Source organism: Scaptodrosophila lebanonensis, unplaced genomic scaffold (genome assembly GCF_003285725.1).
Source record: "Scaptodrosophila lebanonensis strain 11010-0011.00,11010-0021.00 unplaced genomic scaffold, SlebRS2 tig00000001-arrow-pilon, whole genome shotgun sequence".
NCBI lineage: Eukaryota > Metazoa > Arthropoda > Insecta > Diptera > Drosophilidae > Scaptodrosophila > Scaptodrosophila lebanonensis.
The window spans coordinates 14,869,704-14,893,807 of record NW_022060529.1 but is presented as its reverse complement, the minus strand read 5'-3'; the positions used below and the strand labels follow the sequence as shown (position 1 = coordinate 14,893,807).

General features: G+C 35.2%; 3 protein-coding genes across 3 annotated transcripts; 2 read left to right on the top strand and 1 right to left on the bottom strand.

Annotated features, from left to right (window-relative positions):
- Window positions 1-217: 217 nt before the first annotated feature.
- Window positions 218-9,256, bottom strand: LOC115625202. Its single transcript, XM_030520212.1, has 2 exons — window positions 7,811-9,256; window positions 218-292 (listed from the first exon to the last, which is right to left on the bottom strand). The coding sequence occupies exons 1-2, from the start codon at window positions 8,366-8,368 to the stop codon at window positions 218-220; spliced, it is 633 nt and encodes a 210-aa protein (XP_030376072.1). The 5' UTR covers window positions 8,369-9,256.
- Window positions 9,257-11,823: 2,567 nt separating this feature from the next.
- Window positions 11,824-12,579, top strand: LOC115634231. Its single transcript, XM_030531823.1, has 3 exons — window positions 11,824-12,066; window positions 12,123-12,299; window positions 12,354-12,579. The coding sequence occupies exons 1-3, from the start codon at window positions 11,824-11,826 to the stop codon at window positions 12,525-12,527; spliced, it is 594 nt and encodes a 197-aa protein (XP_030387683.1). The 3' UTR covers window positions 12,528-12,579.
- An 8,398-nt stretch (window positions 12,580-20,977) lies between these two features.
- LOC115625129 lies at window positions 20,978-21,696 on the top strand. The gene is made up of 3 exons (XM_030520084.1): window positions 20,978-21,226; window positions 21,283-21,459; window positions 21,514-21,696. The coding sequence occupies exons 1-3, from the start codon at window positions 20,978-20,980 to the stop codon at window positions 21,694-21,696; spliced, it is 609 nt and encodes a 202-aa protein (XP_030375944.1).
- Window positions 21,697-24,104: the final 2,408 nt, after the last annotated feature.

Here is a 24,104-nt window from a genome sequence, read left to right as displayed (position 1 = left end):
CCGCACGAAAGCTAAGGCATGAGCTTTTTTATTTAACAGCAGCGCCACCGGCAGTTACCGTTGAACGAACAGCTATTTTACAGCAAGCGTATTAACCGCTAAGTGGTCCCCAATGGGTACAAAAGTAGAGTTTATTCGCAGGCTCCTCATAGAAAATGCATTTTGAACACTTAAAGCACGATTTGTTTTTTAAATGTTTACCAAACTTGATATGTTATTATGAGTTTATATTAGTTTGTTGACGGAACAACTTGATGTACGCCATTAATTTGACTCGATTAGTGTTTTCCATCTAAAAGCATTCAATTTTATAGCAAAAAAGTACGCAGAATGTTTTTACTCTCGACAATCAGCACACAAGTGCATTGATCGACCTAATTTCACTTTAGTTCGTTACTATTTTTGGAAACGGTTACACAATTATTTGTAGAATCAGCATACATATGTACATTCAATATTAACTGAATCGCCCGAATTTTGAATTAGCTTTTAAACGAAAATATTTTAATAATATACAAGTAGTAGATGCCATCGGAAATTACGTTATTCCGAAGCTTGTTTGCAATTTAATTTAATTACATACATATATACATGCTTTCTGATTAATTACGTGATAATTAATAGTGACATATGGTATATAAAAGTGAAGCCCGAACTTAACTGCTCCAATTGTTTGTTTTTTCCAAGCACCCGAAAATGTGGGTGTGTGTAGGGACATTGCTGCTATTAGGAATAGCTTCTATTAATGTGCTCGCAGTAGACTACGAATTTATCCTGGATGATCCAGAAGTATTCAACGCATGTTCAGATGCCCCACCCGGTACATTGGATATATATGGATTATTTGATTTTGAACACTTAATATTAACACAAATTGACGAAATTGTCCATGTGAAAGGCAATGTAACCACCATTTGGGATGTGCAACCTGGAGATCGGGTTGCGGTAAATTTTGAGGACTACTTAGATTCTTGACGCACCATTTTCAAAAATCGTTCCAGGTCTCAGCATCTTTGTACCACTTTGAACGAGGAGCTTTTGAACCCACTGTTTTTAGTATGAGTATTCCAAATTTCTGTAGCATTATGTACGACAAAGACCAGTATTGGTATAAATTTTGGACTCAGTTTATTACCAACCGAAAAGACGTAGAAAAGAAGTGCCTTAATACTCCTGGCGTAAGATATTTGGTCGTCATTAGATGTATATGTGATTAATGCTCTGCTTTACAGACCGTCCTGCTTTATGAACCATTCGCTATAAAAGTGGTGATAACTAACATCCGATTCACCACTATGGGCGGACGCTATAAGATGATTTTTAAGTTTGAAGCTTTTGATATGCCCAATTTTAAGCGGAACACCAGTATATGTTTTGAAATTAGAGGTGAATTTGTAAGATTATAGCATTTGCAAATCAAAAATGAAGTAAAATGGGAATAACATGGTTATATACATTTAGTTCATTACTAATATATGTACATACTAGTGGCCCGCCCCTGCTTCGCACGGGTAGCATGCTGGTTTTGATTTCATGACTTAAATGACTTCAACATTTGAAAAGAGCCAATGCTGCACAATGCTTAAAAACTACGTCCATTAGAGCAATAAAAGGAAAGGATAATGCAATCGTGAAATTTGTCGTTCTTTATCAGTTAATTGGTTCGCAATGTTCCGTAACCTAATTACAGTAAGACCAATCGATTTGACTTTTTATACCCTCTACCCAAAGGGTACAAGGGTATTTTAGTTTTGTGCGAGTGTACATGAAACACACAGAAGGAGGCGTGGCAAACCCCACAAAGTATATATATTCTTGATCAGCATGACAAGCCGAGTCGATATAGCCATGTCCGTCTGTCTGTCTGTATGAACGCAAGGATCTCAGAAAGTATAAGAGCTAGAATAACTAAACTTGGTATACAGATGCTCCTGAGCCCGAGAAAGGACGAGTTTGTTCATTTTTCCCGATGCACCCCCCCCCATTCCCCCCTTTGCAAGATTTTCTATAACTCCCGTTATTCTTGGAATTTAGAACTAAAATTTGGTAGTCACATTAGGTTAGTGATTATATATACGTATACCAATTATGATAAGTTGATCATAAACAAAGTTATAGCCATATAACCAGGATATATAGCTTTTATAGTTTCTGAGATCCTTGCGTTCATCCAGACGGACGGACATGTCTAGATCGATTTCTTTCGTCATGCTGATTCAGAATATATATACTTTATGGGGTCGGAGATGCTTCCTTCTGCATGTTACATACTTTGCACAAACCTAATATACCCTTTTTACCCTACGGGTACAGGGTATAAAAAAGTACGCAGAATGTTTTTACTCTCGAAAATCAGCACACAAGTGCATTGATCGACCTAATTCCACTTTAGTTCTTTACTATTTTTGTCACACTACTCCAGTAGGATATCTAGAAACGGTTATACAATTATTTGTAGAATCAGCATACATATGTACATTCAATATTAACTGAATCGCCCGAATTTTGAATTAGCTTTTAAACGAAAATATTTTAATAATATACAAGTAGTAGATGCCATCGGAAATTACGTTATTCCGAAGCTTGTTTGCAATTTAATTTAATTACATACATATATACATGCTTTCTGATTAATTACGTGATAATTAATAGTGACTATGGTATATAAAAGCGAAGCCCGAACTTAACTGCTCCAATTGTTAGTTTTTTCCAAGCACCCGAAAATGTGGGTGTGTGTAGGGACATTGCTGCTATTAGGAATAGCTTCTATTAATGTGCTCGCAGTAGACTACGAATTTATCCTGGAGGATCCAGAAGTATTCAACGAATGTTCAGATGCCCCACCCGGTACATTGGATATATATGGATTATTTGATTTTGAGCACTTAACAATAACACAAGTTGAAGAAAAAGTCCATGTGAAGGGCAATGTAACCACCATCTGGGATGTGCAACCTGGCGATCGTGTTGCCGTAAATTTTGAGGACCAGTTAAATTTTTGATAAACAATTTTCAATAATTCTTTCAGGCGTCACTATCTGTGCTCCACTTTGCACGAGGAGCTTGGGAACCCACTGTTTTTAGTATGAGTCATCCAAATTTCTGTGGCTTGTTGTACGGCAAAGACCAGTATTGGTATAAATTTTGGACTCAGTTTATTACCAACCGAAAAGACGTAGAAAAGAAGTGCCTTAATACTCCTGGCGTAAGATATTTGGTCGTCATTAGATATATATGTGATTAATGCTCTGCGTTACAGACCGTCCTGGTTCATGAACCATTCCCTATAAGAGTGGTGATAACTAACATGCGATCCAATTTCGGCGGACGCTATAAGATGATTTTTAAGTTTGAAGCTTTTGATATGTCGAATTTTAAGCGGAACACCAGCATATGTTATGAAATTAGAGGTGAATTTGTAAGATTATAGCATCTGTAAATCAAAAATGAAGTAAAATGCGAATAACATGGTTATATAAATAGATTTAGTTCATAACTAATATATGTACATACTAGTGGCCCGCCCCTGCTTCGCTCGGGTAGCCTGCTGGTTTTGAGTTCATGACTTAAATGAATTAAACATTTGAAAAGAGCCAATGCTGCACAATGCTTAAAAACTACGTCCATTAGACCAATGGAAGGAAAGGATGCGAGCAAGGGCGTAGGCAGGGGGAGGCCGTTGCCCCCCCTCTAGAAAAATTTTTTCCATATAAAGTCGACCACACGTTCATTATTATGACGCACTATTTCGCCTTAAGATGGATCTGCGTTGGATTTGTTGAAGTTTTTTCATTGATCATATGCATAAATTATTTTTTAAATACATCGGGCATTATTTAATCAAAATTTTAAATTTTTGGCGCCCCCCTTTGGTAAAAGCTGGCTACGCCCTTGGATGCGAGCTGTAGTCAATAGTGCAATCGTATGTTAGCTCTACGATTGCTCCTCGTGAAGCCTAATTACAGTAAGACCAATCGATTTGACTTTTAATTAATTAATTAATTTTTTCATTTGCCATCGGTTGAAAAATGCCAAATACAAAAAATCAAAAACCATTAAAATTGGTCCAGCCGATCTCGACTTATAAGTGTTCGAACAAACCCGACTTTGTTTTACATATATTGATGTACGTTTGTAGCTTAAAAAGTTACAAATATCTTATATCTAAAATAGGTATGCAGTATAAGTATTTCTTTGCAAATTCTCTAGACCGGGTTTTTTAAATTCCTTTTTCTCCACTTGGGCTTCTACAAGAACTTTACATCTAACTATATTTCTAGCTGTGTCCCATGTGATGTTCTTCAGGGATAATTGCAGAAGGATGGTCCGTCGCCAGGTTATCTTAGGTCTGTCCGACCGTGTTTTAATAAACTATAATTGTTTAGATAAATATTTTTTATAGTGCCAGTATAGTAAATATGTATATGTATGTAGAACCACACATTAAAATAAGCAGTGTTACAGGCAAATGAAAGAAGTTGGAAAGATTAAATATAAAACCAAAATCAAAAGCTAAAAATATTTAATCATGCGTTGAACTACGTTCGCATTGTTTTAAGAGATAAAAAGCTAATATGGAGTTTTAACTCAATTCAATAATAAATATTTTTAACAAGCGCTCCTATTAAGTTTAAATTCCTAGCTGAAAGTAAAGGGTATAACTAGCATCAGTACATTCCAAATTCACTTTCAACGTAAATGTCGAACCAGGAATTCTTTTGTGCTAAAAAATGTTTACACGCAATCCCAACAGTTGGTGTCGGCCAAAGGACGTGCGGGCGTGTATGGGCATGTATGGCATTTCTCTTAAACGCTGCAATTACAAACGACCTCATTCCTTAGAGAACAGGAGCAACGTGAATCTGAAGTGTAACGGTTAGAAGGAAGATTGTTCTTAGTTGTTCTTGTGAATCAAAATGTTCTAAGCAAAATGGTTTGCATGCCGCACGGCACGGCACATGGGGCGGAAAATAATAATAGGGGGCGTGACGGCGCAACTTCAAATTTGCAAAAACATTTCAAATCTAGGTTTGCATGTTGGCGCAATCGTGCGTACATACTTGTAATATAGTACGTATTATCGCTTATGTGCATTGCAAACCAATAAATTGAAGCCAAAGATGTTGCATACTTTAAGGAGCGTACCGAAATTTCTCACTTCATTAACTGAATAATCTAATCTTTTTTAAAGAAAGATTTTGCCGCTAGCTTACGTTTATAATATAAACTACTATCATACTTATATTTACTACTTTTATGGTTTTCACACCTGCTGGCTTTTTGTTTGCATGCACCTGGGATTTTCCGCTAAGTTTCTCACGAGCCTTTATGAGTAGTAGACGTAGAGTAGTCTGATACAATGTTGCAATCTTAGAGTAGCGCCTTAATGCGACCTTCTCAAGTTCAAGATATAATGTATGCACTCATGTATAAACAAATATTCATCTCAAATGAATCACAAAATTCTCTTAACGCTCGTACATACATAGTACGAGTATGAACTGATCAGATCTATAGCATCGCATGCATTTATCAGCTTCACATGCAATTGTCATGTTAATGCAATAACAACAACAACAATAATAATAATGCAGGCCACTCATTAGGCACATGGAAAGAAAAAGTACATTGGCTTGTGAAACGATGCGCGCGAAATGTTGACAGATTACATCAAAAACTAAGCGCACATATACAAATACTATATTTCGAATTTACATACATAAGTATGTAAGTATGCACATATACTTAAAGGTGTGAATAACATCCATATATACAATGAAATACCATACATTGATGCACAGGTATTAAACTCTTATCTAATCAATTTTTTTGCCTATTGCCGAGCTCTGTTGAGTCGAGTCACCATTAAAAAGGGTTGGAATGATTAGGTTGTGCCAAAAGTATTGTATAGTGTTGACACTATTGTGATTCATCAATATGAATAGGTACTATATGTATATATAGTAACATACTTTAATTCAATTACATTGCAATTAATTAAAGCGTTTGCTACAATATTGTGCCCGTTTAATTGACCTTAAAACGTGACGTCGTCCATATCGAAACGTCAATAGCCAGATTGGCAGTTGTCAGCTTTGTCCGCAGCTTTATAACGTTACCCCAATAACAATATCTAAGTAGCAATCGTTTAAGTGTCGTCTCATACCCGCACCCGAGCCCACATTCACCCACATCGCCGCACGCGGCTCATGCCTCATTGGCGTTGACGCTACTGTGGAATGTCCATACACATAGGAATATACATACATATATGTAAGTATATGTAGATATGAATATGTGAGTGTGACGCGCTGTCAATGTTCCGCATATGAAAGTGAAATTTCACACACGAGTAGGTGAAGCCTATCTTGAATTGGGGCCCTCACCAATAGCCCTGTGTGTGTGTGCGTATGTATGTATATTTGGGTAGACAGTGCGTGACATTGTTTTAGGCCAGCTTGAATTTATAGCATTGTTGTTGTAATAAATGTGAAAACAATGCGTAAGTAATTTCTATTTAATTACGAAACTTGGCTTTACTAGCTAAGACTTAATTATGCCTGATAATAGACGTTTTACACATAGGTAAGAAACCCTGGTATACTTAAAGGTTACTACGATGCATAACACTCTGGTTTTCATGAAATATAGCTCGATTTTGCAATAAATCTCATAGCAGTAATTATAGTTAGGTACATATTTTGATTTCATAATAATTGAATAGTATTTTTAGGGGCATTTGAGCCAGACAATAAATGCTTTTTGCTACAATGAATCAATAAGAGATTAACTTTTGCAGCTAAACAAAGCTCTTGTTGTAATTGGCAAACTATTTATTTGATCGTTCAAATATTGATGACTTGCGTGACAGAGAAAATGATATCTAGTAAATTAAGGTGTCAGAATGTGAGTAAAACAGGCAGTCAAAGGCGTGGCAGGCTCATGTTAAGAGTATATATATCATAAGATTAAAGTGACGTAACGGAAATTTTTTTGCTTTATTTCAATACCGTAAACATTATTGGTATTTAAGAGTTCTTTATCATATTATATAGAGCCGTACTCGCGCGAGTCTAACGTTTCAATAATTGTCCCTGTTTCCAAAGGTTCATGAAAGGATAAACTATTTTTTTAATGCATGTACTATATAGCGCAGTAGAGTTAGGGCGATTTCCTGGGTTTTAATAGATTATTATTTATTTGTATTGGGACCGGCACAACATTTTTACTAAAGTAAAACAAATTACATATAAACAAAAATAAAAAAACTTCTGTGTCCCGATCAGAGGAAATTACTACTTATGTATATGTACATATGTCCCGACTAACAGCAAGCCGTGATCAGAAAGGCATTTGGAATTACACTACAAGAGCCAATCATCGATATATTTAATTACTTGTACGTCGTTAATTTAAGCGACCCATCAAAACTATTTATGAAAATTCGCCTCCATTTCAGAATTTAAGGATTGTGCTTATGTGTGTACGTTGTATTTACTTCTTATGTATAAATATAAATTCGCAGAGCTGGCCGCTGGTTGATGACTTGTATGCTGAATAGCTTAGGCTTACTGTACAAAAACCACAACAAACAAAGCTGACACAGCAAAACTCAGTTTTTAGCATTTTGGATCATTCTGCAATATACATTTGCCACATATGTTGCCGTAGCAGATATTGTACAAGTACAAACATACATACGTACATAGTATGTATATATATACGAAGATAACTATATATTTGTGTTTGTATGATGATTTCAAAAACTTTTGATGGCTGATAAACAAAACTGGGTAGACACAATACTCACCCCATTATGCAGATAACCATTATTCCGATTGATGTCCATATTTGTACGTGCCCCCGGCATGTTTGTTGCTGCAGCCTCCACAGCGCTGAGATCGATTTGTGGCTTCCGCTCCGTGTAGATTGGCGCCAAACTGCGTAACGAGAAGAACTCTTGTTCTTGGGGCACCAAAGTTGATGGCTTCTGTTGCTTCAGCCGGCGTCCAAATATGGGCGACTTTTTGGCACCAAGTATACCCAATGAATCGGCGCTCAGCGGTCGATGCTTGTGCTCCTCAGGCCAGCTATTGTTGTCGCCGTCACCGTCGCCGTCGCCACCAATCGAGTTGGAGCAGCTGCCCTTAACTGTGGAGCCCGTCCACTGGGCGTGGGTGTAGAAGTGGAACGGTAGTGAACGGTTTGGCCTCTGTTTGTGACAGTCCAGGCAAGCGCAGCTCGTCGTGCTGCACGAACTCTTGTCTCCGCTCGAAAGCGTTTTGGGACTAGGCGCGGTCAAGGGATCGCAGGGGCTGCAGCGACCGGCTGAAGTTGAGACAACGGGATGTATGACGCTAGTGGCCATGCAAATGGGGGCGGTTGGGAGGCTGAAGCTGCCACTTATGTGCGTGTGTTATTGCTCTTTGGACTTTGAAAAATTGCTGGCTGGATGTCAATGTTATTGTCTGACTTGCTTTGTATATTTTATCAACACACACACACACACGCGCACACACTCACTCCCTCAAGGTCATTCGCACTCGCTTTATCTACGCGCGGTTGGTTGTGGCGCACGCTCAGCGTTGATTGGAGTTGTTTCTGGCCAAGTGTTTTGTCTAACTATTTCGGCCGGAATGTGTTTGTTTGTATACAATAACGAGATAGGTTTGTATAGTATATTTATTCATTTGACAACTGCACGAGCTTCGACTCAACATGTGGTTGTTTTCAATTCTTAGTGTCTCTCTGTCTTCCACTCTCTTTGTTTTAACGGTAATTAAAGCGCTCGTAGCGACGGCGACAGCTTATCAGAAATGCATTTAATACCCGAACAATTTCTTGCACTTTTGGACTAAGCAAGCCGCAAAATAATTGCACAGGTTATCTGTGATCCGGGCTATAGAGTTTATTGAACTCACGAATTTTCCTGCGTCCACTGAAAGGGGTTTTGACCACTTGCTCAATTCTCGAGCACTTGAAAAACAGTAGTGTAAACAAAAAGGCGCAAATGTACGTACATCGAAGAAAAACTGGTTTATGCTTGACTTAAGCCAAGATCTGGAGTATTTAATTGTCAAACAATTCCCTTGAGCTCTCTGTGGTAGAAACCGCGCATAAATTACATAAGCTTTTTAATTTAGTTGTCTTTATCGCTTTTGTTATTTCTTCGTGCTCCCTTTTTAACGTAAATTAAATTCACACACGTATAAAACTAAGACGCACGACGTATGCAAAAACAAAATCAACAACAGTAATAACTAACAGCCCGACGAGGCACGACGACCGCTCGCAGTCGACTTCAATTGTAAACTGAACTGAACCGCACGAAAGCTAAGGCATGAGCTTTTTATACCCTGTACCCGTAGGGTAAAAAGGGTATATTAGGTTTGAGCAAAGTATGTAACATACAGAAGGAAGCATCTCCGACCCCATAAAGTACATATATTCTTAATCAGCATGACGAGAGAAATCGATCTAGACATGTCCGCCCGCCTGTCCGTCTGGATGAACGCAAGGATCCCAGAAACTATAAAAGCTAGAATAACCAAAGTTGGCACCCAGATTCTCCTAGGTCCGAGTAAGGACGTGTTTATTTAATTTTTTTAAATATTCCCCCCCTTCCCCCGCTACAGAATTTCAATAGCGTCCACATTTCAAATGCTACCTAAACCAAACTTTGCACACATAATTTATATATAATTGTCTACTGTTGTTCGAAATTCAATTCGGTCAATTCTAAGAAAAGTTATTAGCAAAACAAATTCTCGCCAGTACAACACCCCCCCCCCCCCCCCCAAACTGCAGCAACAAGTTCGCTCTTCTTCTTCCTTTTTTTGCTGCTGCTATGGGCGCATATAACTCAGTGACGGAAGTTTACCTGGGTACAGGGTATTACACTGTCGGGCTTGCTCGACTGTAGCGTTCTCTCTTGTTTATTTAACAGCAGCGCCAGCGGCAGTTACCGTTGAACGAACAGCTATTTTACAGAAGCGTATTAACCGCTAAATGGTCCCCAATGGGTACAAAAGTAGAGTTTATTCGCAGGCTCCTCATAGAAAATGCATTTTGAACACTTAAAGCACGATTTGTTTTTTAAATGTTTGCAGAGTAGAGTTTTGCAAATGTATGTAACAGGCAAAAAAGAATGTACATATGTATGTAAGAATGGAAGTACGTACATCTGATTACATAGTACATACATACAATGTACATGCAGAGGTATTTTGTGCAACAGAGGAACTCACATTAATCAAACTTGATATGTTATTATGCGTTTATATTAGTTTGTTGACCGAACAACTTGATGTACGCCATTAATTTGACTCGATTATTGTTTTCCATCTAAAAGTATTAACATTTTAAGCAAAAAAGTACGCAAAATGTTTTAACTCTCGACAATCACTTTAGTTTGTTAACATTATTGCCGCACTAGGCAATGCGAGCTGCTACTACTTGTATCTATCTAGAAACTGTTACACAATTATTTGTAGAATCAGCAGATATATGTATGTCTGTACTTTCAATATTAACTGAATATTTCACCATAAAAATGATTTGATCCTGTTGGATTGTTTGACAATCGTTTAAGCCAGTGATAGCAAAAATAAAATAAACTCGTCCTTTCTCGGACCTAGGAGAATCTGGGTACCAACTTTGGTTATTCCAGCTTTTGTAGTTTCTGAGATCTTCGCGTTCATCCAGACGGACGGACGGACATGTCTAGATCGATTTCTCTCGTCATGCTGATTAAGAATATATGTACTTTATGGGGTCGGAGATGCTTCCTTCTGTATGTTACATACTTTGCTCAAACCTAATATACCCTTTTTACCCTACGGGTACAGGCTATAAAAATACGTGTACAACACATTTGGCGCCTGTCTTAACGCTTTTAGCAAATAACAACTACAAATATCCAACGAAAATGGAATTTCTTTTACTACGATTGGTACATAAGCTTGTCTACATAGTTTACTGATTAGGATAAAATTTCAGATTATAGTGAGGTACTATTAAAAACTTATAAATATCAAATTTACTTAAAATATCCTTAACAAGAGACTTATTGGTTTAAAACAATAATTTTATTTTCTATTTAAATTAAAATTATCGACTTCGAATGTGCTTTTGGGTTCTTACCATCATTGTGATAAGATTCGCTGATATGACTAGATCAGATATTGTAAATTAGCGTATATTGGAACCCCAATAGCAGAAGCTAGCTTGAGGCTTCCGTAATATGTAAGAAAGAATTTATAAAATTATGTGATATTTTTATTACTACATACATACATATGTACGTACAATTTACAAAATATTTAAAACTATATAGTTAGACCACTTAGCATGTTAAATGATGCAAAATCTGCCAACAGCCAACCCAACAACAGCCTGAAGTGAAACAGAGCTTGATCTTTCCGGAAGATCAAACCGTATTAATAGCAACTACATTATCTTACATAATAGACAGACATAAGCGCTTAATGTTGTGCATATCGGTAGACTGTTTATACAAGTTTACTCTTAAACAATAGGCATGTACAGAGGTATCAATAAATTTTTCATAATAAATACATTGTATTTATGACTGCAACTAGAAACCGAAAATATTCCTATTTTGCTATATTGTAACAATATTGTAGATGCCATCGGGAATTACGTTAATCCGAAGCATGTTTGCAATTTTATTTAATTACATACATGAGCAGTTATCTATTACATTATTGTTGTATTTAATTACGTGACAATGGTATATAAAAGTGGTGACCAAACTTAGCTGCTCCAATTGTTAGTTTTTTTTCCAAGCACCTGAAAATGTGGATGTGTGTGGGGACATTACTGCTCTTAGGAATAGCTTCTATTAATGTGCTCGCAGCAGACTACGAAATGATCCTGGAGGATCCGGAAATATTCAACGATTGTTCAGACGCCCCACCCGGTGCATTGGATGTACATGGAATGTTTGATTTGGAGCACTTAACGTTAACACTAGATGGAGATATAGTTCATGTGAAGGGCAATGTAACCACCATTTGGGATGTGCAACCTGGCGATCGTGTTGCGGTAAATTTTGAGGACTAGTTAGATTCTTGACGCACCATTTTCAAAAATCGTTCCAGGCCTCAGCATCTTTGTACCATTTTGAACGAGGAGCTTGGGAACCCACTGTTTTCAGCATGAGTCATCAAAATTTCTGTAGCGTTCTGTTTGATGAAGACCAGTATTGGTACAAATTTTGGAGTCAATATGTTACCAACCGAAATGACGTAGAAAAGAAGTGCCTTAATACTCCTGGCGTAAGATATTTGGTCGTCATTAGATGTATATGTGGTTAATGCTCTGTTTTACAGACCGTCCTGGCTCATGAACCATTCGATGTAAAACTGATTTTAAATAATATTCGTAGCACCACGATGAGCGGACGCTATAAGATGGTGGTAATGTTTGAGGCTTTTGATGAGAAAAATTTGAAGCGGGACAACAGCATATGTTTTGAAATTAGAGGTGAATTAGAAAAACTATAACATTTGTAAGTCAAATATTAAAAAATGCGAACAGCATGAGTATATAAATAGATTTACTTGTAGTTCACAATTCATAAACGACCGTATGTAGCTTAAAAATTTGAAAATATTTAATATTTAAGATAAAAATGCAGCATGGCTTTGGCCCGCCGAAGCAAATTCTCCAGACCGTGTTTTAATATACTTTTGATTGTTTTGATAAATATTGTAGTTCCAGCATAGTATATTAATAAATCAGCAGAAACACTTATGCAAACGAGTAAATTAGCGAATCGGAATCCTCAACAAAACTCAAACCACACTTAAAAATCAGCAATTTTAAAGACAAATAAAAGAAGTTAGAAAGATTAAGTACAGGTGCAGTCGATACAAAATCATTAATTGCGTGGCAAAATATACATATGTACATGTAAACTATAAATTGTTCGTGTTTCATTTGTTGTACCTGACGCGCGCTTCAGGTAAAACCCAAAGACTAAACAAGAAAGAAACGCTAGAGTCGAGTGGGTTCAGTTCTTAAATACCCTGTACCCACTCCGACAAAAAAGAAATAATAATAATTAATAAAATGAAAAGAATGCTAAAGTAAAGCAGGATCAACTCTCCTGTACCTCCCACCAAAAAGGTAAAAAAAATTCTAATTAATTAATAAAAATTATTTAATTTAATTAAATACAAATTATTCAGTACATATGTATATACATATACATATCATGATGAATCTTGGCACACGGATATATAACAACAAACTGGATGAATATACCAAATTAAACAGAAGTGCAGGAGTTATGAATACGAATTGCGGGGGAGTGGGAGGATGTATCAGAAAAAAAAACACAAACTCGTCCTTTCTCGGACTTACTTTGTGGGGTCTGCCACGCCCCTTTCTGTATGTTACATACATTCGCACAAAACTAGTATAGCCTTTCACCCTTTGGGTACAGGCTATAAATAGACGAGGGCGCCAACAATATTTTAATTTAATTTTTCAGAAATTTCACAACTTAATTTCACAATATTATTATTTAATTTTCGAAAAAGTTCAAAATTTAATTGTCGATTTGCCAACGCTTAGGTACTTGGTATGAGAATCGCAGAGGACGGCGCCCACAATATTTTAATTTAATTTTTCAGAAATTGCACAACTTAATTTCACAATATTATTATTTACTTTTTGAAAAAGTTCATAATTTAATTCTCGATTTGCCAGCGCTTAAGTACTTGGTATGAGAATCGCAGAGGAGGGCGCCCACTATATTTTAATTTAATTTTTCAGAAATTGCACAACTTTATTTTCACAATATTATTATTTAATTTTTGAAAAAGTTCAAAATTTAATTCTCGATTTGCCAACTCTTAGGTACTTGGTATGAGAATCGTAGAGGACGGCGCCCACAATATTTTAATTTAATTTTTCAGAAATTGCACAACTTAATTTCACAATATTTTTATTTAATTTTTCAGAAATTTCACAATTTAATTCTCGATTTGCCAGCGCTTAGGTACTTGGTATGAGAATCGCAGAGGACGGCGCCCACAATATTTGAATTTAATTTTTCAGAAATTGCACAACTTAATTTCACAATATTTTTATTTAATTTTTCAGAAATTTCACAATTTAATTCTCGATTTGCCAGCGCTTAGGTACTAGGTAGGAGAATCGCAGACGACGGCGCCCACAATATTTTAATATAATATTTCAGAAATTGCACAACTTAATTTCACAATATTATTATTTACTTTTTGAAAAAGTTCAAAATTTAATTCTCGATTTGCCAGCGCTTAAGTACTTGGTATGAGAATCGCAGAGGAGGGCGCCCACTATATTTTAATTTAAATTTTCAGAAATTGCACAACTTAATTTCACAATATTATTATTTAATTTTTGAAAAAGTTCAAAATTTAATTCTCGATTTGCCAGCGCTTAGGTACTAGGAATGAGAATCGCAGAGGACGGCGCCCACAATATTTTAATATAATATTTCAGAAATTGCACAACTTAATTTCACAATATTTTTATTTAATTTTTCAGAAATTTCACAATTTTATTCTCGATTTGCCAGCGCTTAAGTACTTGGTATGAGAATCGCAGAGGAGGGCGCCCACTATATTTTAATTTAAATTTTCAGAAATTGCACAACTTAATTTCACAATATTATTATTTAATTTTTGAAAAAGTTCAAAATTTAATTCTCGATTTGCCAGCGCTTAGGTACTAGGAATGAGAATCGCAGAGGACGGCGCCCACAATATTTTAATATAATATTTCAGAAATTGCACAACTTAATTTCACAATATTTTTATTTAATTTTTCAGAAATTTCACAATTTTATTCTCGATTTGCCAGCGCTTAAGTACTTGGTATGAGAATCGCAGAGGAGGGCGCCCACTATATTTTAATTTAAATTTTCAGAAATTGCACAACTTAATTTCACAATATTATTATTTAATTTTTGAAAAAGTTCAAAATTTAATTCTCGATTTGCCAGCGCTTAGGTACTAGGAATGAGAATCGCAGAGGACGGCGCCCACAATATTTTAATATAATATTTCAGAAATTGCACAACTTAATTTCACAATATTTTTATTTAATTTTTCAGAAATTTCACAATTTAATTCTCGATTTGCCAGCGCTTAGGTACTTGGTATGAGAATCGCAGAGGACGGCGCCCACAATATTTGAATTTAATTTTTCAGAAATTGCACAACTTAATTTCACAATATTTTTATTTAATTTTTCAGAAATTTCACAATTTTATTCTCGATTTGCCAGCGCTTAAGTACTTGGTATGAGAATCGCAGAGGAGGGCGCCCACTATATTTTAATTTAAATTTTCAGAAATTGCACAACTTAATTTCACAATATTATTATTTAATTTTTGAAAAAGTTCAAAATTTAATTCTCTATTTGCCAACGCTTGGGTACTTGGTATGAGAATCGCAGAGGAGGGCGCCCACAATATTTGAATTTAATTTTTCAGAAATTGCACAACTTAATTTCACAATATTTTTATTTACTTTTTGAAAAAGTTCAAAATTTAATTCTCGATTTGCCAGCGCTTAAGTGCTTGGTATGAGAATCGCAGAGGGGGGCGCCCACAATATTTTAATTTAATTTTTCAGAAATTGCACAACTTAATTTCACAATATTTTTATTTAATTTTTCAGAAATTTCACAACTTAATTCTCGATTTGCCAGCGCTTAGGTACTAGGTATGAGAATCGCAGAGGACGGCGCCCACAATATTTTAATTTAATTTTTCAGAAATTGCACAACTTAATTTCACAATATTTTTATTTAATTTTTCAGAAATTTCACAATTTAATTCTCGAATTGCCAGCGCTTAGGTACTAGGTATGAGAATCGCAGAGGACGGCGCCCACAATATTTTAATTTAAATTTTCACAAATTGCACAATATTATTATTTAATTTATGAAAAAGTTCAACATTTAATTCTCGATTTGCCAGCGCTTAGGTACTAGGTATGAGAATCGCAGAGGACGGCGCCCACAATATTTTAATTTAATTTTTCAGAAATTGCACAACTTAATTTAACAATATTTTTATTTAATTTATGAAAAAGTTCAACATTTAATTCTCGATTTGCCAGCGCTTAGGTACTAGGTATGAGAATCGCAGAGGACGGCGCCCACAATATTTTAATTTAATTTTTCAGAAATTGCACAACTTAATTTCACAATATTTTTATTTAATTTTTCAGAAATTTCACAATTTAAGCGCTTAAGTACTTGGTATGAGAATCGCAGAGGAGGGCGCCCACAATATTTGAATTTAATTTTTCAGAAATTGCACAACTTAATTTCACAATATTTTTATTTAATTTTTCAGAAATTTCACAACTTAATTCTCGATTTACCAGCGCTTAGGTACTAGGTATGAGAATCGCAGAGGACGGCGCCCACAATATTTTAATTTAATTTTTCAGAAATTGCACAACTTAATTTCACAATATTTTTATTTAATTTTTCAGAAATTTCACAATTTAATTCTCGAATTGCCAGCGCTTAGGTACTAGGTATGAGAATCACAGAGGACGGCGCCCACAATATTTTAATTTAAATTTTCACAAATTGCACAACTTAATTTCACAATATTATTATTTAATTTATGAAAAAGTTCAACATTTAATTCTCGATTTGCCAGCGCTTAGGTACTAGGTATGAGAATCGCAGAGGACGGCGCCCACAATATTTTAATTTAATTTTTCAGAAATTGCACAACTTAATTTAACAATATTTTTATTTAATTTATGAAAAAGTTCAACATTTAATTCTCGATTTGCCAGCGCTTAGGTACTAGGTATGAGAATCGCAGAGGACGGCGCCCACAATATTTTAATTTAATTTTTCAGAAATTGCACAACTTAATTTCACAATATTTTTATTTAATTTTTCAGAAATTTCACAATTTAATTCTCGATTTGCCAGCGCTTAGGTACTTGGTATGAGAATCGCAGAGGACGGCGCCCACAATATTTGAATTTAATTTTTCAGAAATTGCACAACTTAATTTCACAATATTTTTATTTAATTTTTCAGAAATTTCACAATTTAATTCTCGATTTGCCAGCGCTTAGGTACTAGGTAGGAGAATCGCAGACGACGGCGCCCACAATATTTTAATATAATATTTCAGAAATTGCACAACTTAATTTCACAATATTATTATTTACTTTTTGAAAAAGTTCAAAATTTAATTCTCGATTTGCCAGCGCTTAGGTACTAGGTATGAGAATCGCAGAGGACGGCGCCCACAATATTTTAATTTAATTTTTCAGAAATTGCACAACTTAATTTCACAATATTTTTATTTAATTTTTCAGAAATTTCACAATTTAATTCTCGAATTGCCAGCGCTTAGGTACTAGGTATGAGAATCGCAGAGGACGGCGCCCACAATATTTTAATTTAAATTTTCACAAATTGCACAACTTAATTTCACAATATTATTATTTAATTTATGAAAAAGTTCAACATTTAATTCTCGATTTGCCAGCGCTTAGGTACTAGGTATGAGAATCGCAGAGGACGGCGCCCACAATATTTTAATTTAATTTTTCAGAAATTGCACAACTTAATTTAACAATATTTTTATTTAATTTATGAAAAAGTTCAACATTTAATTCTCGATTTGCCAGCGCTTAGGTACTAGGTATGAGAATCGCAGAGGACGGCGCCCACAATATTTTAATTTAATTTTTCAGAAATTGCACAACTTAATTTCACAATATTTTTATTTAATTTTTCAGAAATTTCACAATTTAAGCGCTTAAGTACTTGGTATGAGAATCGCAGAGGAGGGCGCCCACAATATTTGAATTTAATTTTTCAGAAATTGCACAACTTAATTTCACAATATTTTTATTTAATTTTTCAGAAATTTCACAATTTAATTCTCGATTTGCCAGCGCTTAAGTACTTGGTATGAGAATCGCAGAGGACGGCGCCCACAATGTTTTAATTTAATTTTTCAGAAATTGCACAACTTAATTTCACAATATTATTATTTAATTTTTGAAAAATTTCAAAATTTAATTCTCGATTTGCCAACGCTTAAGTACTTGGTATGAGAATCGCAGAGGAGGGTGCCCACAATATTTTAATTTAATTTTTCAGAAATTGCACAACTTAATTTCACAATATTTTTATTTAATTTTTCAGAAATTTCACAATTTAAGCGCTTAAGTACTTGGTATGAGAATCGCAGAGGAGGGCGCCCACAATATTTTAATTCAATTGATCAGAAATTTAACAATTTTATTTCACAATATTATTATTTAGTTCTTCAGAAATTTAAAGGAAGTTATGGCCATATATGCTGTTTCTGCTCAAGCGCTGCCGCCCAGCTGTGTCCGGAAATGTCCACTTAGGGTGTTTTCACTGTAGTGGACAATCATAAAATAATTAAAGACGAAACACATGTTGCTTTAACTAAAAAGTGTCAGCATAAGTAACTTAACTCCAGCTACATACTCTCAAAAGAGGAAAGATGTGGAAGTTCTCATGATCAGGTATGCTCGACTTTAAGACTCACTAACTAAACTTTTTTTTAAATTTTTTATGCTTTTAAACACATATGTATCTCTATCAAAGCCAAGATATGAATTCGTTTGTTTTTTTATTAAATTAAAATAAGAACACACACGTATAGAATAAAGAAGCCATAATTTGTTTGCATATACTATACAACATATACAAATACAAAACTAGTATAGCCTTTCACCCTTTGGGTACAGGCTATAAAAGGAGCAAAGAGGGTAATTCATATGAACGCAAGGATCTCCCTTCTATGTTGATTTTTTTTTTATACACCTTGGTTTTCCCACTCTATCCATGATTTTCCATAGCTGCCGTAATTCTAGGAATTTCAAATTTTAATTTGGTAAGTACATTTTAGTTTGTGGTTATGCGTCCGTTTGTTAGGTTTCATCATGATCCGCCGAAATTTATAGTCATTAATGTAATCTCTGCCCGCAGCTGTTGCTGCTGCTTTGATTTAATTAAACACGCAAAGACATGATTCTGCTGTAATTGTATGCTGTCGAAACTGTACATAAACATATGTACTTACTACTTACGTATGTATGTATTGAATATTAAAAATAATTTAACAACCTAATTTAATTAATTTAAAATTTCTTATTTGGGTGTGAGCGCAGGGCATCTAAGAGTTGAGCCCGCTCGACTCTTCCTTTCTTGTTACAAAGCGAAAGATAAAATAATATTCTATTGGAAAATTAATTCGATCTACCGTATTTTGAATAAGCTTTTATACAAAAACATTGCTGCAAGGATCTCAAAATTTTAAAAACTGGAATAACAAAAGTTGGTGTCCAGAGTCTCCTAGGTCCGTGATTAAGAACTAAATATATTTATATACTCATGTTGTTCGTATTTTATTTAATGTATGATTTACAAATATTATAGTTTTTCTAATTCACCTCTAATTTCAAAACAGATGCTGGTGTTCCGCTTCTTATTTATTTTATCAAAAGCCTCAAACATTATAACCATCTTATGACGTCCGCTCATAGTGGTGCTACGAACATTATTTAAAATCAGTTTTATAGCGAATGGTTCATGAACTAGGAGGGTCTGTAAAGCAGAGCATTAATCACATATACATCTAATGACGACCAAATATCTTACGCCAGGAGTACTAAGGCACTTCGTTTCTACGTCTTTTCGGTTGGTAATAAACTGAGTCCAATATGTATACCAATACTGGTCTTTGCCGTACATAATGCTACAGAAATCTGGATGACTCATACTAAAAACAGTGGGTTCCCAATCTCCTCGTTCAAAATGGTACAAAGATCCTGAGGCCTGTAACGATTTTCGAAAATGGTGCGTCAAGAATCCAACTAGTCCTCAAAATTTACCGCAACACGATCGCCAGGTTGCACATCCCAGATGGTGGTTACATTGCCCTTCACATGGACTTTTTCTTCAACTTGTGTTATTGTTAAGTGCTCAAAATCAAATAGTCCATGTATATCCAATGAACCGGGTTGGGCATCTGAACATTCGTTGAATACTTCTGGATCCTCCACGATAAATTCGTAGTCTACTGCGAGCACATTAATAGAAGCTATTCCTAATAGCAGCAATGTCCCTACACACACCCACATTTTCGGGTGCTTGGAAAAAAACTAACAATTGGAACTGCTATGTTCGGGTGTCGCTTTTATATACCATAGTCACCATTAATTAACACGTAATTAATAACAAAACATGTATATACGTATATGCAGATAAATTGAATCGCAAACAATCGGATAAAAGAGGTGTCCATTAAGGGTATTTTCACTGTAGCGGATATTTATAAATAAATTAAAGACGAAACACTTGTTATCCTTAAGGGTTATGAGTCCCCCTTATACGCCCTATTCTCATGTATCCCCTTTGAACGTAGTAAACAGAACAATAAAAGCTCGCACACTCAAGAGAGAGAGGGTTGTGGGATTTCGTAGGCACTATAAGACTCGCTAACTGAACACATATTTGTATTAAACTTTGTTTACTTATTAAATTAACTTTTTGCATATGTATATGTATAAAAAGAAAGCATACGTAGGTAACTTAAGTTTTCTAATTGTTGGTGGCTGCTTTATGTTGGTTACAAATCGGAAATATTCATTTTTTGCTGTCATTTTTACAAATTGAATGAAAAAATAATATAATAATTGATAATTAATTCAATTTTGAATTAGCTTTTTGACAAAAATATTTTAATAATACAGTAGATGCCACCGGAAATTACGAAAATCCGAAGCTTGTTTGCAATTCAATTTAATTACATACATAAATGACCACTGATAGATAATTGTTTAATTATTGTTGTAATAATTAATTGTGACTATGGTATATAAAAGCGACAGCCGAACTTAGGAGCTCCAATTGTTAGTTTTTTTCCAAGCACCCGAAAATGTGGGTGTGTGTAGGGACATTACTGCTCTTAGGAATAGCTTCTATTAATGTGCTCGCAGTAGACTACGAATTTATCCTGGAGGATCCAGAAATATTCAACGAATGTTCAGATGCACCACCCGGTTCATTGGATATACATGGATTATTTGATTTAGGGAACTTAAGATTAACACAAGTGGAAGAAAAAGTCCACGTGAAGGGCAATATAACCACCGTTTGGGATGTGCAACCTGGCGATCGTGTTGCGGTAAATTTTGAGGACTAGTTGGATTCTTGACGCACCATTTTCGAAAATCGTTACAGGCATCACTATCTATATTCCACTTTGAACGAGGAGCTTGGGAACCCACGGTTTTTAGTATGAGTCATCCAGATTTCTGTAGCATTATGTACGGCAAAGACCAGTATTGGTATAAAGCTTGGAGCCAGTTTATTGCCAACCGAAACGACATAGAAAATAACTGCCTTACTACTCCTGGAGTAAGATATTTTGTCGTTAATATATGTATATGTGATTAATGCTTTGTTTTACAGACCATGCTGGTTTATGAACCATTCGAACTAAAACTAATTTTAAATAATGTTCGTAGCATAACTTTGAGCGGACGCTATAAGTTCGTTATAGTGTTTAAAGCTTTTGATTGGACAAATATGAAGCGGGGCAAAACCATATGTTTTGAAATTAGAGGTGACGCAGAAAAACTTAAAAATTTGTAAATCAAATCTATATATGTATGTATACACCTAATTGTGTTTTTACACGGTAGATAGGTTCCGTGTAAAAAAGACATTGATATGTAAAAATAGGTGAACGCTAGTGTCGAGCAAGGCCGACAGTAAAATAGCCTGTACTCTCCACAAAAAAGGAAAATTAAAAAAAAAGAAAAAAAAATTTAATTATTAAAAAAAATGAATTAATTAAATTAAATTAGAATACATGTTTATGTTCAGTTTTAACAGTGTTTATATGCGTGTATGTATGCAGCATAAAGTTGAACCAAAGCAGCAACAACTACAAAAGCTGCGGGCACATGAGCAGCGATGTTATTTATGGCTATAACTTTCTTCAGAATTGACCTATCATGATGAAACTTGGCATACAGACACATAATCACTAACGGGATGTAGCTACCTAATTTTAGTTCGAAAAGGAGTGGGGGAGGGGGTGTATCAGAATAAAAAAATAAACTTGACCTGCCTAGGGCTTATGGGAATCTGTATACCGAGTTTGGTTATTCTAGCTCTTGTACCTTCTGAGATCCTTGCGCTCATACAGACGGACGGACGGATAGACGGACATGGCTAAATCGACTCGGCTATTTTGAATCGTGCTAAATGGAATAAAGTGGGTTCCGTTATTGTGAATCGTCCTAAATGGAATAAAATTGTATAAAGAAATTAAAAATTTTTTATTTTAAAAACCGTTTTAAATCAAACCCGTGTAAATGTACAAGTATATAAAGCAAAGTCGTGTCTGTTCGAACAGGTAGAAATCGAGAACGACTGGTCGTATTTTCACGATTTTAGATATGATATATTTGTCTCCGTCCGGAATAGAAGAATAACTATTAAAAACATTGGAATTCAAGCTCGAAAGGCGGGGAAACAGACTCAGAATCAGAATTTTTTAACCGATGACAAATGACATAATTTAGAAAAAAACGTCAAATCGATGGGCTTAATTGAATCGTTCCGAATTATTCTGTCAATTCAGTCAGAGTCAGTATTATTATACAAATATTTACGTCAAGAAAGTGTAATTTATTTAATTAATTAATTATTGATCTTTGACCCTGTACCCGTAGGGTGAAAAGGGTATATTATGTTTGTGGGGCATCTCCGACCCCATCAAGAATATATATTCTTAGTCAGCTTGATAGGAGAAATCGATCTAGACATGTCCGTCCGTCTAACCGTCTGGACGCAAGCATCTCAACAAAAGTTGGTGTCCAGAGTCTCCTAGGTCCGTGATTAAGAACTAAATCTATTTATATACTCTTGCTGTTCGTATTTTACTTAACGTATGATTTACAAATATTATAGTTTGTCTAATTCACCTCTAATTTCAACACAGATGCTGGTGTTCCGCTTCTTATTTGTCTTATCAAAAGCCTCAAGCATTATATCCAGCTTATGGCGTCCGCTCATAGTGGTGGATCGTATATTAGTTAACACCACTTTTATAGCGAATGGTTCATGAACTAGGAGGATCTGAAAAGCAGAGCATTAATCACATATACATCTAATGACGACCAAATATATTACGCCAGGAAAATTAAGGCACTTCTTTTCTACGCCATTTCGGTTGGTAACATATTGACTCCAAAATTTATACCAATACTGGTATTCGCCGTACATAATGCTAGCACAGATAGTGATGCCTGAAAGAATTTTTGGAAATTGTTTGTCCAAAATCTAACTAGTCCTCAAAATTTACCGCAACACGATCGCCAGGTTGCACATCCCAAATGGTGGTTACATTGCCCTTCACATGGACTTTTTCTTCAACTTGTGTTAATCTTAAGGATAACCGGGTGGGGCATCTGAACATTCGTTGAATATTTCTGGATCCTCCAGGATAAATTCGTAGTCTACTGCGAGCACAGAAGAAGAAGCTATTCCTAATAGCAGCAATGTCCCTACACACACCCACATTTTCGGGTGCTTGGAAAAAAACTAACAATTGGAACTGCTAAGTTCGGGTGTCGCTTTTATATACCATAGTCACCATTAATTATCACGTAATTAATAACAAAACATGTATATACGTATATATGCAGATAAATTGAATCGCAAACAAGCAAACGGTGGCATCTACTGTATTATTAAAATATTTTTGTCAAAAAGCTAATTCAGCAATATAAAATAATGAGGCTATATATAGTTTGTTATAAACTACCTCTGCGTATGGATAATATACATAAAAGTCTATATACCAAGTTTCGTGTTCCTGATTGTTAAGTTTCAACAGTTCCAGTGTTCGTCTCGTTTCTATAACATGGATTTCATCATGTGTTATTCTCCCTGTTAAATATGTACAGTTGGTGTTTTCACTCTCTCGTATATCCTTTCACGCTTCGGATACATGGTATAAATAATACTCTGAAAATACATGGTTCAAAGGC

Excerpts from the sequence above, each read along its gene's own strand:
- LOC115625129 (XM_030520084.1), top strand. The coding sequence starts at position 20,978 with ATGTGGGTGTGTGTAGGGACATTACTGCTCTTAGGAATAGCTTCTATT. Across the intron at positions 21,227-21,282 it reads AACCTGGCGATCGTGTTGCG|GCATCACTATCTATATTCCA; the intron begins GTAAATTTTGAG and ends AAATCGTTACAG. Across the intron at positions 21,460-21,513 it reads ACTGCCTTACTACTCCTGGA|ACCATGCTGGTTTATGAACC; the intron begins GTAAGATATTTT and ends TTTGTTTTACAG.
- LOC115634231 (XM_030531823.1), top strand. The coding sequence starts at position 11,824 with ATGTGTGTGGGGACATTACTGCTCTTAGGAATAGCTTCTATTAATGTG. Across the intron at positions 12,067-12,122 it reads AACCTGGCGATCGTGTTGCG|GCCTCAGCATCTTTGTACCA; the intron begins GTAAATTTTGAG and ends AAATCGTTCCAG. Across the intron at positions 12,300-12,353 it reads AGTGCCTTAATACTCCTGGC|ACCGTCCTGGCTCATGAACC; the intron begins GTAAGATATTTG and ends TCTGTTTTACAG.
- LOC115625202 (XM_030520212.1), bottom strand. The coding sequence starts at position 8,368 with ATGGCCACTAGCGTCATACATCCCGTTGTCTCAACTTCAGCCGGTCGC. Across the intron at positions 293-7,810 it reads ATGGTTATCTGCATAATGGG|ATGGAAAACACTAATCGAGT; the intron begins GTGAGTATTGTG and ends GAATGCTTTTAG.